General features: G+C 45.1%; 1 protein-coding gene across 2 annotated transcripts in view; it reads left to right on the top strand.

Moving 5' to 3' along the window:
- Positions 1 to 11,314, top strand: part of LOC139374071 (bifunctional heparan sulfate N-deacetylase/N-sulfotransferase 4-like) — a 57,999-nt gene extending 46,685 nt beyond the window's left edge. For both annotated transcript variants that reach the window (XM_071115054.1, XM_071115053.1), the window contains exons 11-16: positions 20 to 143; positions 1,393 to 1,567; positions 5,258 to 5,428; positions 7,898 to 8,007; positions 8,964 to 9,063; positions 11,177 to 11,314. In XM_071115054.1, the coding sequence (XP_070971155.1) occupies positions 20 to 143; positions 1,393 to 1,567; positions 5,258 to 5,428; positions 7,898 to 8,007; positions 8,964 to 9,063; positions 11,177 to 11,296 (800 nt within the window). In that variant the 3' untranslated portion in view covers positions 11,297 to 11,314. The remainder of the gene's footprint in view (positions 1 to 19; positions 144 to 1,392; positions 1,568 to 5,257; positions 5,429 to 7,897; positions 8,008 to 8,963; positions 9,064 to 11,176) is intronic.
- The last annotated feature ends 1,515 nt before the right edge of the window (positions 11,315 to 12,829 follow it).

Below are 12,829 nucleotides of genomic sequence, written 5' to 3'. Positions count from 1 at the left end.
CCAGATTCCTCTTTTCCAGGAACAACAGAGCTCTGCCTCTTCCTCCTGATGCATCCTTCCATCTCTAGCAGCTTCCCCAGCAACAAGACGTATGGAGAGGTCCAGTTCTTCAACACCAACAACTACCACCAGGGAATAGACTGGTAATCTATGTTATTACATATCTATGATACAACTACCACCAGGGAAGAGACTGGTAATCTATGTTACTATATATCTATGATACAACTACCACCAGGGCATAGACTGGTAATCTATGTTACTATATATCTATGATACAACTACCACCAGGGAATAGACTGGTAATCTACATTACTATATATCTATGATACAACTACCACCAGTGAATAGACTGGCAATCTACATTATCTATGATACAACTACTACCAGGGAATAGACTGGTAATCTATGTTACTATATATCTATGATACAACTACCACCAGGGAATAGACTGGTAATCTACATTACTATATATCTATGATACAACTACCACTAGGGAATAAACTGGTAATCTATGTTATTGTATATCTATGATACAACTACCAGCCGGGAATAGACTGGTAATCTATGTTACTATATATCTATGATACAACTACCACCAGGGAATAGACTGGTAATCTATGTTATTACATATCTATGATACAACTACCAGCCGGGAATAGACTGGTAATCTATGTTATTATATATCTATGATACAACTACCAGCCGGGAATAGACTGGTAATCTATGTTATTAAATATCTATGATACAACTACCAGCCGGGAATAGACTGGTAATCTACATTACTATATATCTATGATACAACTACCACCAGTGAATAGACTGGCAATCTACATTATCTATGATACAACTACTACCAGGGAATAGACTGGTAATCTATGTTACTATATATCTATGATACAACTACCACCAGGGAATAGACTGGTAATCTACATTACTATATATCTATGATACAACTACCACTAGGGAATAAACTGGTAATCTATGTTATTGTATATCTATGATACAACTACCAGCCGGGAATAGACTGGTAATCTATGTTACTATATATCTATGATACAACTACCACCAGGGAATAGACTGGTAATCTATGTTATTACATATCTATGATACAACTACCAGCCGGGAATAGACTGGTAATCTATGTTATTATATATCTATGATACAACTACCAGCCGGGAATAGACTGGTAATCTATGTTATTAAATATCTATGATACAACTACCAGCCGGGAATAGACTGGTAATCTATGTTACTATATATCTATGATACAACTACCACCAGGGAATAGACTGGTAATCTATGTTATTATATATCTATGATACAACTACCACCAGGGAATAGACTGGTAATCTACCTTACTATATATCTATTATTGTACTTTCTGTCCAGGTATATGGAGTTGTTCCCGCTCCCATCTAACGTCACCAGTGACTTCCTGTTTGAGAAGAGCTCCGCCTACTTCCCCTCAGAAGACGCTCCTCGCCGCGCCGCCGCCCTGCTGCCTAAAGCCAAGATACTGACCGTGCTGATCAACCCCTCAGACAGGGCTTATAGCTGGTACCAGGTATACACACACACACACACACACACACACACACACACACACACACACACACACACACACACACACACACACACACACACACACACACACACGATGCCAAGATACTGACCGTGCTGATCAACCCCTCAGACAGGGCTTACAGCTGGTACCAGGTAAACACACGCACACACACACACACACACACACACACACACACACACACACACACACACACACACACACACAATGCCAAGATACTGACCGTGCTGATCAACCCCTCAGACAGGGCTTATAGCTGGTACCAGGTACACACACACACACACACACACACAACGACCGTAACACACACTCCTATTCAACTCAAACACAACAGGATGCAGAATTTGAGTTTTGAGTTTGACAGGAAGTGTGTTATTAAATCTGGCAGGTCAATTCCATTTTATTATTATTCAATTATTGATTTACTATTTAACGAGAGAAGAAGAACAAATTATTATTTACAATGATGGCCTACATCGCGTTTCTCTGGAAACAGTGTTGATATGGTCTTTTAATAACCTCAGTGTTGATATGGTCTTTTAATAACTTCAGTGTTGATATGGTCTGTTGATAACCTCAGTGTTGATATGGTCTGTTGATAACCTCAGTGTTGATATGGTCTTCAAATAACCTCAGTGTTGATATGGTCTTTTAATAACCTCAGTGTTGATATGGTCTGTTGATAACCTCAGTGTTGATATGGTCTGTTGATAACCTCAGTGTGGATATGGTCTGTTGATAACCTCAGTGTTGATATGGTCTTTAAATAACCTCAGTGTGGATATGGTCTTTTAATAACCTCAGTGTTGATATGGTCTGTTGATAACCTCAGTGTTGATATGGTCTTTTAATAACCTCAGTGTTGATATGGTCTGTTGATAACCTCAGTGTTGATATGGTCTTTTAATAACCTCAGTGTTGATATGGTCTTTAAATAACCTCAGTGTTGATATGGTCTTTTAATAACCTCAGTGTTGATATGGTCTGTTGATAACCTCAGTGTTGATATGGTCTGTTGATAACCTCAGTGTTGATATGGTCTGTTGATAACCTCAGTGTTAATATGGTCTTTTAATAACCTCAGTGTTGATATGGTCTTTTAATAACCTCAGTGTTGATATGGTCTTTTAATAACCTCAGTGTTGATATGGTATTTTAATAACCTCAGTGTTGATATGGTCTTTTAATAACCTCAGTGTTGATATGGTCTGTTGATAACCTCAGTGTTGATATGGTCTGTTGATAACCTCAGTGTTGATATGGTCTTTTAATAACCTCAGTGTTGATATGGTCTTTAAATAACCTCAGTGTTGATATGGTCTTTAAATAACCTCAGTGTTGATATGGTCTTTAAATAACCTCAGTGTTGATATGGTCTTTTAATAACCTCAGTGTTGATATGGTCTTTTAATAACCTCAGTGTTGATATGGTCTTTTAATAACCTCAGTGTTGATATGGTCTTTTAATAACCTCAGTGTTGATATGGTCTTTAAATAACCTCAGTGTGGATATGGTCTTTTAATAACCTCAGTGTTGATATGGTCTGTTGATAACCTCAGTGTTGATATGGTCTGTTGATAACCTCAGTGTTGATATGGTCTTTTAATAACCTCAGTGTTGATATGGTCTTTTAATAACCTCAGTGTTGATATGGTCTTTTAATAACCTCAGTGTTGATGTGGTCTTTAAATAACCTCAGTGTGGATATGGTCTTTTAATAACCTCAGTGTTGATATGGTCTTTTAATAACCTCAGTGTTGATATTGTCTTTTAATAACCTCAGTGTTGATATGGTCTTTTAATAACCTCAGTGTTGATATGGTCTTTTAATAACCTCAGTGTTGATGTGGTCTTTAAATAACCTCAGTGTGGATATGGTCTTTTAATAACCTCAGTGTTGATATGGTCTTTTAATAACCTCAGTGTTGATATGGTCTTTTAATAACCTCAGTGTTGATATGGTCTTTAAATAACCTCAGTGTTGATATGGTCTTTTAATAACCTCAGTGTTGATATGGTCTTTTAATAACCTCAGTGTTGATATGGTCTTTTAATAACCTCAGTGTTGATATGGTCTTTTAATAACCTCAGTGTTGATATGGTCTTTTAATAACCTCAGTGTTTAGAACAGACCGTTATTTATCCAACAACCATGTCATTTGATTGGCTTCTTTTTCAACATCTTCCAGGTCAACTTGAGGTTTCACTAATGCATTCTGGGAAATGTAGTATTCCCCCCCCCCCCCATATTGAACAACATGTGTCAGTGTCAATTGTTTCATCAATACTTGATGTATATAATGACATGTTTGATGTTTTATGATCACAATATACAACGAGTGGACAAAACATTAGGAACACCTGTTCCTTCCATGACCCAGACTGACCAGGTGTATCATTAGGAACACCTGCTCTCACCATGACCCAGACTGACCAGGTGTATCATTAGGAACACCTGCTCTCACCATGACACAGACTGACCAGGTGAATCATTAGGAACACCTGCTCTCACCATGACCCAGACTGACCAGGTGAATCATTAGGAACACCTGTTCTCTCCATGACCCAGACTGACCAGGTGAATCATTAGGAACACCTGCTCTCTCCATGACCCAGACTGACCAGGTGAATCATTAGGAACACCTGCTCTCTCCATGACCCAGACTGACCAGGTGAATCATTAGGAACACCTGTTCCTTCCATGACACAGACTGACCAGGTGAATCATTAGGAACACCTGGTCTCACCATGACCCAGACTGACCAGGTGAATCATTAGGAACACCTGCTCTCACCATGACCCAGACTGACCAGGTGTATCATTAGGAACACCTGCTCTCACCATGACCCAGACTGACCAGGTGAAACATTAGGAACACCTGCTCTCTCCATGACACAGACTGACCAGGTGAATCATTAGGAACACCTGCTCTCTCCATGACACAGACTGACCAGGTGAATCATTAGGAACACCTGCTCTCTCCGTGACACAGACTGACCAGGTGAATCATTAGGAACACCTGCTCTCTCCATGACACAGACTGACCAGGTGAATCCAGGTGAAAGATATGATCCCTTATTGATGTCACCTGTTAAATCCACTTCAATCAGTGTAGATGATGGGGAGGAGATGGGTTAAAGAAGGATTTTTAAGACTTGAGACAATTGAGACAGTGATTGTGTATGTGCGCCATTCAGAGGGTGAATGGGCAAGACAACAGGTTGAAGTGCCTTTGAACGGGGTGTGGCAGTAGGTACCAGGGGGTTTGTGTCAAGAACTGCAACGCTGCTGGGTTTTTCACGCTCAACAGTTTACCAAGCATGTCAAGAATGGTCCAACCACCCAAAAGACAAACTGTGGGAAGCATTGTAGTCAACATGGGTCAGTATCCCTGGGGAACGCTTTCAACACTTTCAACACCTTGTAGAGTCCCCGGCGAATCGAGGCTCCTCTGAGGGCAAACGGGGGGCTCAACTCAATATCAGAAAGGTGTTCTTAATGTTTTGTTCGCTCATTGTTTATCAAATTCAGTCTCCTGTTTACTACTTCAATTCAAATTCAAGGTGTGTGTGTGTGTGTGTGTGTGTGTGTGTGTGTGTGTGTGTGTGTGTGTGTGTGTGTGTGTGTGTGTGTGTGTGTGTGTGTGTGTGTTCTAACGCGGTGTATTTCAGCACCAGAAGGCTCATGAGGAACGCACCGGGTCGATGCTCTCCTTCTATGATGTCATCAGCGCTCGACGCGGGGCGCCGTCCAACATCCGATCACTACAGAACCTCTGTCTCACCCCGGGACTCTACAATACACACCTAGAGCGATGGCTAACACACTACCCTGTTGACCAGGTACACACCCCAGGACTGTACAATACACACCTAGAGAGATGGCTAACACACCTGGACTCTACAATACACCTAGAGAGATGGTTAACATCCCAGGACTCTACTATAGACACCTGGAGAGATGGTTAACACCCCAGGACTCTACTATAGACACCTAGAGAGATGGCTAACACACCAGGACTCTACTATAGACACCTAGAGAGATGGTTAACATCCCAGGACTCTACTATAGACACCTAGAGAGATGGTTAAGACTACAGGACTCTACTATAGACACCTAGAGAGATGGTTAACATCCCAGGACTCTACTATAGACACCTAGAGAGATGGCTAACACCCCAGGACTCTACTATACACACCTAGAGAGATGGCTAACACACCAGGACTCTACTATAGACATCTAGAGAGATGGTTAACACACCAGTACTCTACTATACACACCTAGAGAGATGGTTAACACACCTGGACTCTACTATAGACATCTAGAGAGATGGTTAACACACTACCCTGTTGACCAGGTACACACCCCAGGACTGTACAATACACACCTAGAGAGATGGTTAACACCCCAGGACTCTACTATACACACCTAGAGAGATGGTTAACATCCCAGGACTCTACTATAGACACCTAGAGAGATGGTTAAGACTACAGGACTCTACTATAGACACCTAGAGAGATGGTTAACATCCCAGGACTCTACTATAGACACCTAGAGAGATGGCTAACACCCCAGGACTCTACTATACACACCTAGAGAGATGGCTAACACACCAGGACTCTACTATACACACCTAGAGAGATGGCTAACACCCCAGGACTCTACTGTAGACACCTAGAGAGATGGTTAACACCCCAGGACTCTACTATACACACCTAGAGAGATGGCTAACACACTACCCTGTTGACCAGGTACACACCCCAGGACTCTACTATACACACCTAGAGAGATGGTTAACACCCCAGGACTCTACTGTAGACACCTAGAGAGATGGTTAACATCCCAGGACTCTACTATAGACACCTAGAGAAATGGTTAACATCCCAGGACTCTACTATAGACACCTAGAGAGATGGCTAACACCCCAGGACTCTACTATAGACACCTAGAGAAATGGATAACATCCCAGGACTCTACTATAGACACCTAGAGAGATGGTTAACACCCCAGGACTCTACTATACACACCTAGAGAGATGGTTAACACCCCAGGACTCTACTATACACACCTAGAGAGATGGTTAACACCCCAGGACTCTACTATAGACACCTAGAGAGATGGTTAACACACCTGGACTCTACAACACACCTAGAGAGATGGTTAACACACTACCCTGTTGACCAGGTACACATCCCAGGACTCTACTATAGACACCTAGAGAGATGGTTAACACACCAGGACTCTACTATACACACCTAGAGAGATGGTTAACACACCTGGACTCTACAACACACCTAGAGAGATGGTTAACACACTACCCTGTTGACCAGGTACACACCCCAGGACTGTACAATACACACCTAGAGAGATGGTTAACACACCTGGATTAACTTCTTGTTCTCAGATTTCAAAAAGGCTTTACGGCGAAAGCATACCATGCGATTATCTGAGAACAGCACCCAGCAGACAAATCATTACCAACAGTAACCAACCAAGTAGAAGAGTTACACAAGTCGGAAATAGAGATAAAATGAATCCCTTACCTTTGATGATCTCCATATGGTTGCACTCACAAGACTCCCATTTACTCAATAAATGTTAGTTTTGTTCGATAAAGTCCCTCTTTATATCCAAAAACCTCAGTTTTGTTTGTGCGTTTTGTTCAATAATCCACAGGCTCAAAGGCAGTCAAAACAGGCAAACATGTTTATAATCGATCCTTAGGTTGTTTTTAGTCGTAATAATCAATAATATTTCAACCGGACAAAATCTTTGTCAATATAAAAGGAAAACAAGAAAGGCTCTCTGTCGTGCATGAAAAACCTCTGGGACACTGCAGTGTCCACTCATTCAGAGTGACCTTACTCCCTCTTTTTTCAGACTACAAGCCTGAAACAATTTCTAAAGACTGTTGACATCTAGTGGAAGCCATAGGAACTGCAATTTGAGTCATAAGTCAATGGAATCCGTATAGGCAGCCAATGGAAAACTACAACCATAAAAAAATCCCACTTCCTGGATGGATTTTTCTCAGGTTTTCGCCTGCCAAACTTTGGAGTGTTTTCTATCCAAATCTACCAATGCATATCCTATCATAGCTTCTGGGCCTGAGTAGCAGGCAGTTTACTTTGGGCACGGAGGTGAAAATACTGCCCCCTAATGAAGTTTTAAAACGAATAACTTCCTATCACGTAGTATTATGTTCTAGTAATGTGTTGTGTGTGTGTGTGTGTGTGTGTGTGTGTGTGTGTGTGTGTGTGTGTGTGTGTGTGTGTGTGTGTGTGTGTGTGTGTGTGTGTGTGTGTGTATAGCTGATGGTTATAGATGGACAGCAGTTGAGGAGAGATCCAGCTGCAGTGATGGAGGAGGTCCAGAAGGTCCTGGGAATTACTCCTCACTACAACTACACACAGACTCTACGGTACACACACACACACACACACACACAGACACACACGCGCACACACAGACACACACGCGCACACACAGACACACACACACAGGCTCTCCTTTACGTTACATGACTCTCCCACGTTCTCTCTCTGAACTACTGTCTCTCTCCCACGTTCTCTCTCTCTCCCACGTTCTCTCTCTGAACTACTCTCTCTCCCACGTTCTCTCTCTCTCCCACGTTCTCTCTCTCTCCCTGAACTACTGTCTCTCTCCCACGTTCTCTCTCTCACCCACGTTCTCGCTCTCTCCCTGAACTACTGTCTCTCTCCCATGTTCTCTCTCTCTCCCACGTTCTCTCTCTCTCACGTTCTCTCTCTCTCTCTCCCTGAACTTCTCTCTCTCTCCCACGTTCTCTCTCTCTCCCACGTTCTTTCTCTCTCCCTGAACTACTGTCTCTCCCAAGTTCTCTCTCTCTCCCTGAACTACTGTCTCTCTCCCACGTTCTCTCTCTCTCCCATGTTCTCTCTCTCTCTCCCACGCTCTCTCTCTCTCTCCCACGTTCTCTCTCTCTCTCCCACGTTCTCTCTCTCCCTGAACTACTGTCTCTCTCCCACGCTCTCTCTCCCACGTTCTCTCTCTCTCCCACGTTCTCTCTCTCTCCCACATTCTCTCTCTCTCCCACGTTCTCTCTCTCTCCCACATTCTTTCTCTCCACGTTCTCTCTCTCTCTCCCACGTTCTCTCTCTATCTCCCACGTTCTCTCTCCCCTCTCTTTCTCTCTCTCTCCCACTCCTCTTTATCCTCCCTCTCTCTCTCTTTCTACCCCCTCTCTCTACCCTCTCTCCCTCTCCCTCTCTCTCTCTCCCTCTCTCTCTCTCTCTCTTTCTACCCCCTCTCTCTACCCTCTCTCTCTCCCTCTCCCTCTCCCCCTCTCTCTCTCCCTCTCCCTCTCTCTCTCCCTCTCCCTCTCTACCCCCTCTCCAGGTTTGACCAGCAGACGGGTTTGTGGTGTCAGCTTTTAGATGGGGGGAAGACTAAGTGTTTGTGGAGTAAAGGATTGGAGTATCCTCCTATGGAACCAGAGGTAACACACACACACACAATGACACACACACACACACTGACACACACACACTGACACACACATTGACACACACAACCATAGTCAATCCAGACGTAACACACACACACACACACACACTGACACACACACACACTGACACACACACTGACACACACACACTGACACACACACACACTGACACACACACACACACAACCATAGTCATTCCAGACGTAACACACACTGACACACACACACACACAACCACAGTCATACCAGAGGTAAAACACACTGACACACACAACCACAGTCATACCAGAGGTAAAACACACACACACACTGACACACACACTGACACACACAACCACAGTCAAACCAGAGGCTGTGGAGTTGGCGTGGTCAGATTTCCCACAGGGCTTTGCTGCAGGTTGGAAAACGTCAGGCAATCAGATCCTTACAGGAAGTTAGACCTCAATCAGATCCTTACAGGAAGTTATGACCTCAATCATATCCTTACAGGAAGTTATGACCTCAATTAGATCCTTACAGGAAGTTAGACCTCAATCAGATCCTTACAGGAAGTTATGACCTCAATCATATCCTTACAGGAAGTTAGACCTCAATCAGATCCTTACAGGAAGTTATGACCTCAATCAGATCCTTACAGGAAGTTAGACCTCAATCAGATCCTTACAGGAAGTTATGACCTCAATTAGATCCTTACAGGAAGTTAGACCTCAATCAGATCCTTACAGGAAGTTATGACCTCAATTAGATCCTTACAGGAAGTTAGACCTCAATCAGATCCATTACAGGAAGTTATGACCTCAATCAGATCCTTACAGGAAGTTATGACCTCAATCAGATCCTTACAGGAAGTTATGACCTCAATCAGATCCTTACAGGAAGTTATGACCTCATTGTGACGCACACCACACCACACAAAGAGAGATCGAAAGAAGATTTGAGGATACCCTTTATCTACCATCCCGTCATCCTCCCCCCTCTCTCTCTCTCTAGGCACGGTCCTACCTGTCCAGGTATTATAGTCTCTCTCTCTCTCTCTAGGCACGGTCCTACCTGTCCAGGTATTATAGTCTCTCTCTCTCTCTCTAGGCACGGTCCTACCTGTCCAGGTATTATAGTCTCTCTCTCTCTCTAGGCACGGTCCTACCTGTCCAGGTATTATAGTCTCTCTCTCTCTCTAGGCACGGTCCTACCTGTCCAGGTATTATAGTCTCTCTCTCTCTCTCTAGGCACGGTCCTACCTGTCCAGGTATTATAGTCTCTCTCTTTCTCGCTAGGCACGGTCCTACCTGTCCAGGTATTATAGTCTCTCTCTCTCTCTCTCTCGCTAGGCACGGTCCTACCTGTCCAGGTATTATAGTCTCTCTCTTTCTCGCTAGGCACGGTCCTACCTGTCCAGGTATTATAGTCTCTCTCTCTCACTCTCTCTAGGCAAGGTCCTACCTGTCCAGGTATTATAGTCTCTCTCTCTCTCTCTCCAGGCACGGTCCTACCTGTCCAGGTATTACAGTCTCTCTCTCTCCAGGCACGGTCCTACCTGTCCAGGTATTATCGTCTCTCTCTCTCTCTAGGCACGGTCCTACCTGTCCAGGTATTATCGTCTCTCTCTCTCTCTCTCTAGGCACGGTCCTACCTGTCCAGGTATTATAGTCTCTCTCTCTCTCTAGGCACGGTCCTACCTGTCCAGGTATTATAGTCTCTCTCTCTCTCGCTCTCTCTCTCTCTCTCTCTAGGCACAGTCCTACCTGTCCAGGTATTATAGTCACTCTCTCTCTCTCTCGCTCTCTAGGCACGGTCCTACCTGTCCAGGTATTATAGTCTCTCTCTCTCTCTCTCTCTCTCTCTCTCTAGGCACGGTCCTACCTGTCCAGGTATTATAGTCTCTCTCTCTCTCTCTCTCTCTCTCTCTCTAGGCAAGGTCCTACCTGTCCAGGTATTATAGTCTCTCTCTCTCTCTCTCTCTCTCTCTCTCTCTCTAGGCACGGTCCTACCTGTCCAGGTATTATAGTCTCTCTCTCTCTCTCTCTCTCTCTCTCTCTCTAGGCACGGTCCTACCTGTCCAGGTATTATAGTCTCTCTCTCTCTCTCTCTCTCTCTCTCTCTCTAGGCACGGTCCTACCTGTCCAGGTATTATAGGGAACACAACATAGACCTGTCCAAGCTGCTCCACCGGCTGGGTCAGCCTCTCCCCTCCTGGCTGAGAGAGGAACTACAGAAGGTCAGTTAACAGGGTTAGAGTTCAGGGGACACCGGCTGGGTCAGCCTTTCCCCTCCTGGCTGAGAGAGGAACTACAGAAGGTCAGATAACCTCTAACCCTACCAGCAGCCCAGGTTCATAGGTCAGGTGTTAAAGGTCAGGGACCATTAAGAGGAAGAGGGCGTGACCTTTCTGTGACCTCCCAACCCCGTGGTGAACCTGAGGATGGAAGAGAAATCATGAACTATGAACAATGAACTCTGTCCTGGCTTGACCTCACAGAGGAGAAGAGATACTAGATCACTGATATCTGGATGGATAACTGGATATCTTGGTCTCTGAACTCAGAGAGATTAGAGGGATGACTGACCTCTGGAACAGAACTGTGTTTCAGTTAATGGACTGGAGAGAGACCTATAGCCCACTCTCCATCCACCTCCCTCTCTTCCTCTCTCTCTCCATCCACCTCCCTCTCTTCTTCTCTCTCTCCATCCCTCCTCTGCCTCTCTCCATCCTTCTCCCTCTCTTCTTCTCTCTCCATCCCTCCTCTGCCTCTCTCCATCCTTCTCCCTCTCTTCTTCTCTCTCTCCATCCCTCCTCTGCCACTCTCCATCCTTCTCCCTCTCTTCTTCTCTCTCTCCATCCTTCTCCCTCTCTTCTTCTCTCTCTCCATCCTTCTCCCTCTACGCCATCTTGAACACAGACACACAGTGGAACCTCAACATTGTTCAGTCCCAAGGAGCCAAAGACCTGATGATCTGTAGTTGTGGATCTACAATGGACCTGGAACATGGCAGACCCTGGAGCTAACAACACCACCACCACCAGACACCACCACCACGACCAGACACCACCACCACGACCAGACACCACCACCACGACCAGACACCACCACCACGACCAGACACCACCACCACCACGACCAGATACCACCACCACCACGACCAGACACCAACACCACCACGACCAGACACCACCACCACGACCAGACACCACCACCACGACCAGACACCACCACCACGACCAGACACCACCCCCTCTATACTCGTGGTCTGAGTCTGGTGGTGTCTCATATCAGATATCCACAGAGGAACCCGACCAGACACCACCCCCTCTATACTCCTGGTCTGAGCCTGGTGGTGTCTCATATCAGATATCCCCAGAGGAACCCGACCAGACACCACCCCCTCTATACTCCTGGTCTGAGTCTGGTGGTGTCTCATATCAGATATCCCCAGAGGAACCCGACCAGACACCACCCCCTCTATACTCCTGGTCTGAGTCTGGTGGTGTCTCATATCAGATATCCCCAGAGGAACCCGACCAGACACCACCCCCTCTATACTCCTGGTCTGAGTCTGGTGGTGTCTCATATCAGATATCCCCAGAGGAACCCGACCAGACACCACCCCCTCTATACTCCTGGTCTGAGTCTGGTGGTGTCTCATATCAGATATATCCAGAGGAACCCGACCAGACACCACCCCCTCTATACTCCTGGTCTGAGTCTGGTGGTGTCTCATATCAGATATCCCCAGAGGAACCCGACCAGACACCACCCCC

Source organism: Oncorhynchus clarkii, chromosome 19 (genome assembly GCF_045791955.1).
Source record: "Oncorhynchus clarkii lewisi isolate Uvic-CL-2024 chromosome 19, UVic_Ocla_1.0, whole genome shotgun sequence".
NCBI lineage: Eukaryota > Metazoa > Chordata > Actinopteri > Salmoniformes > Salmonidae > Oncorhynchus > Oncorhynchus clarkii.
This window is presented reverse-complemented; position numbering and strand designations above follow the sequence as displayed.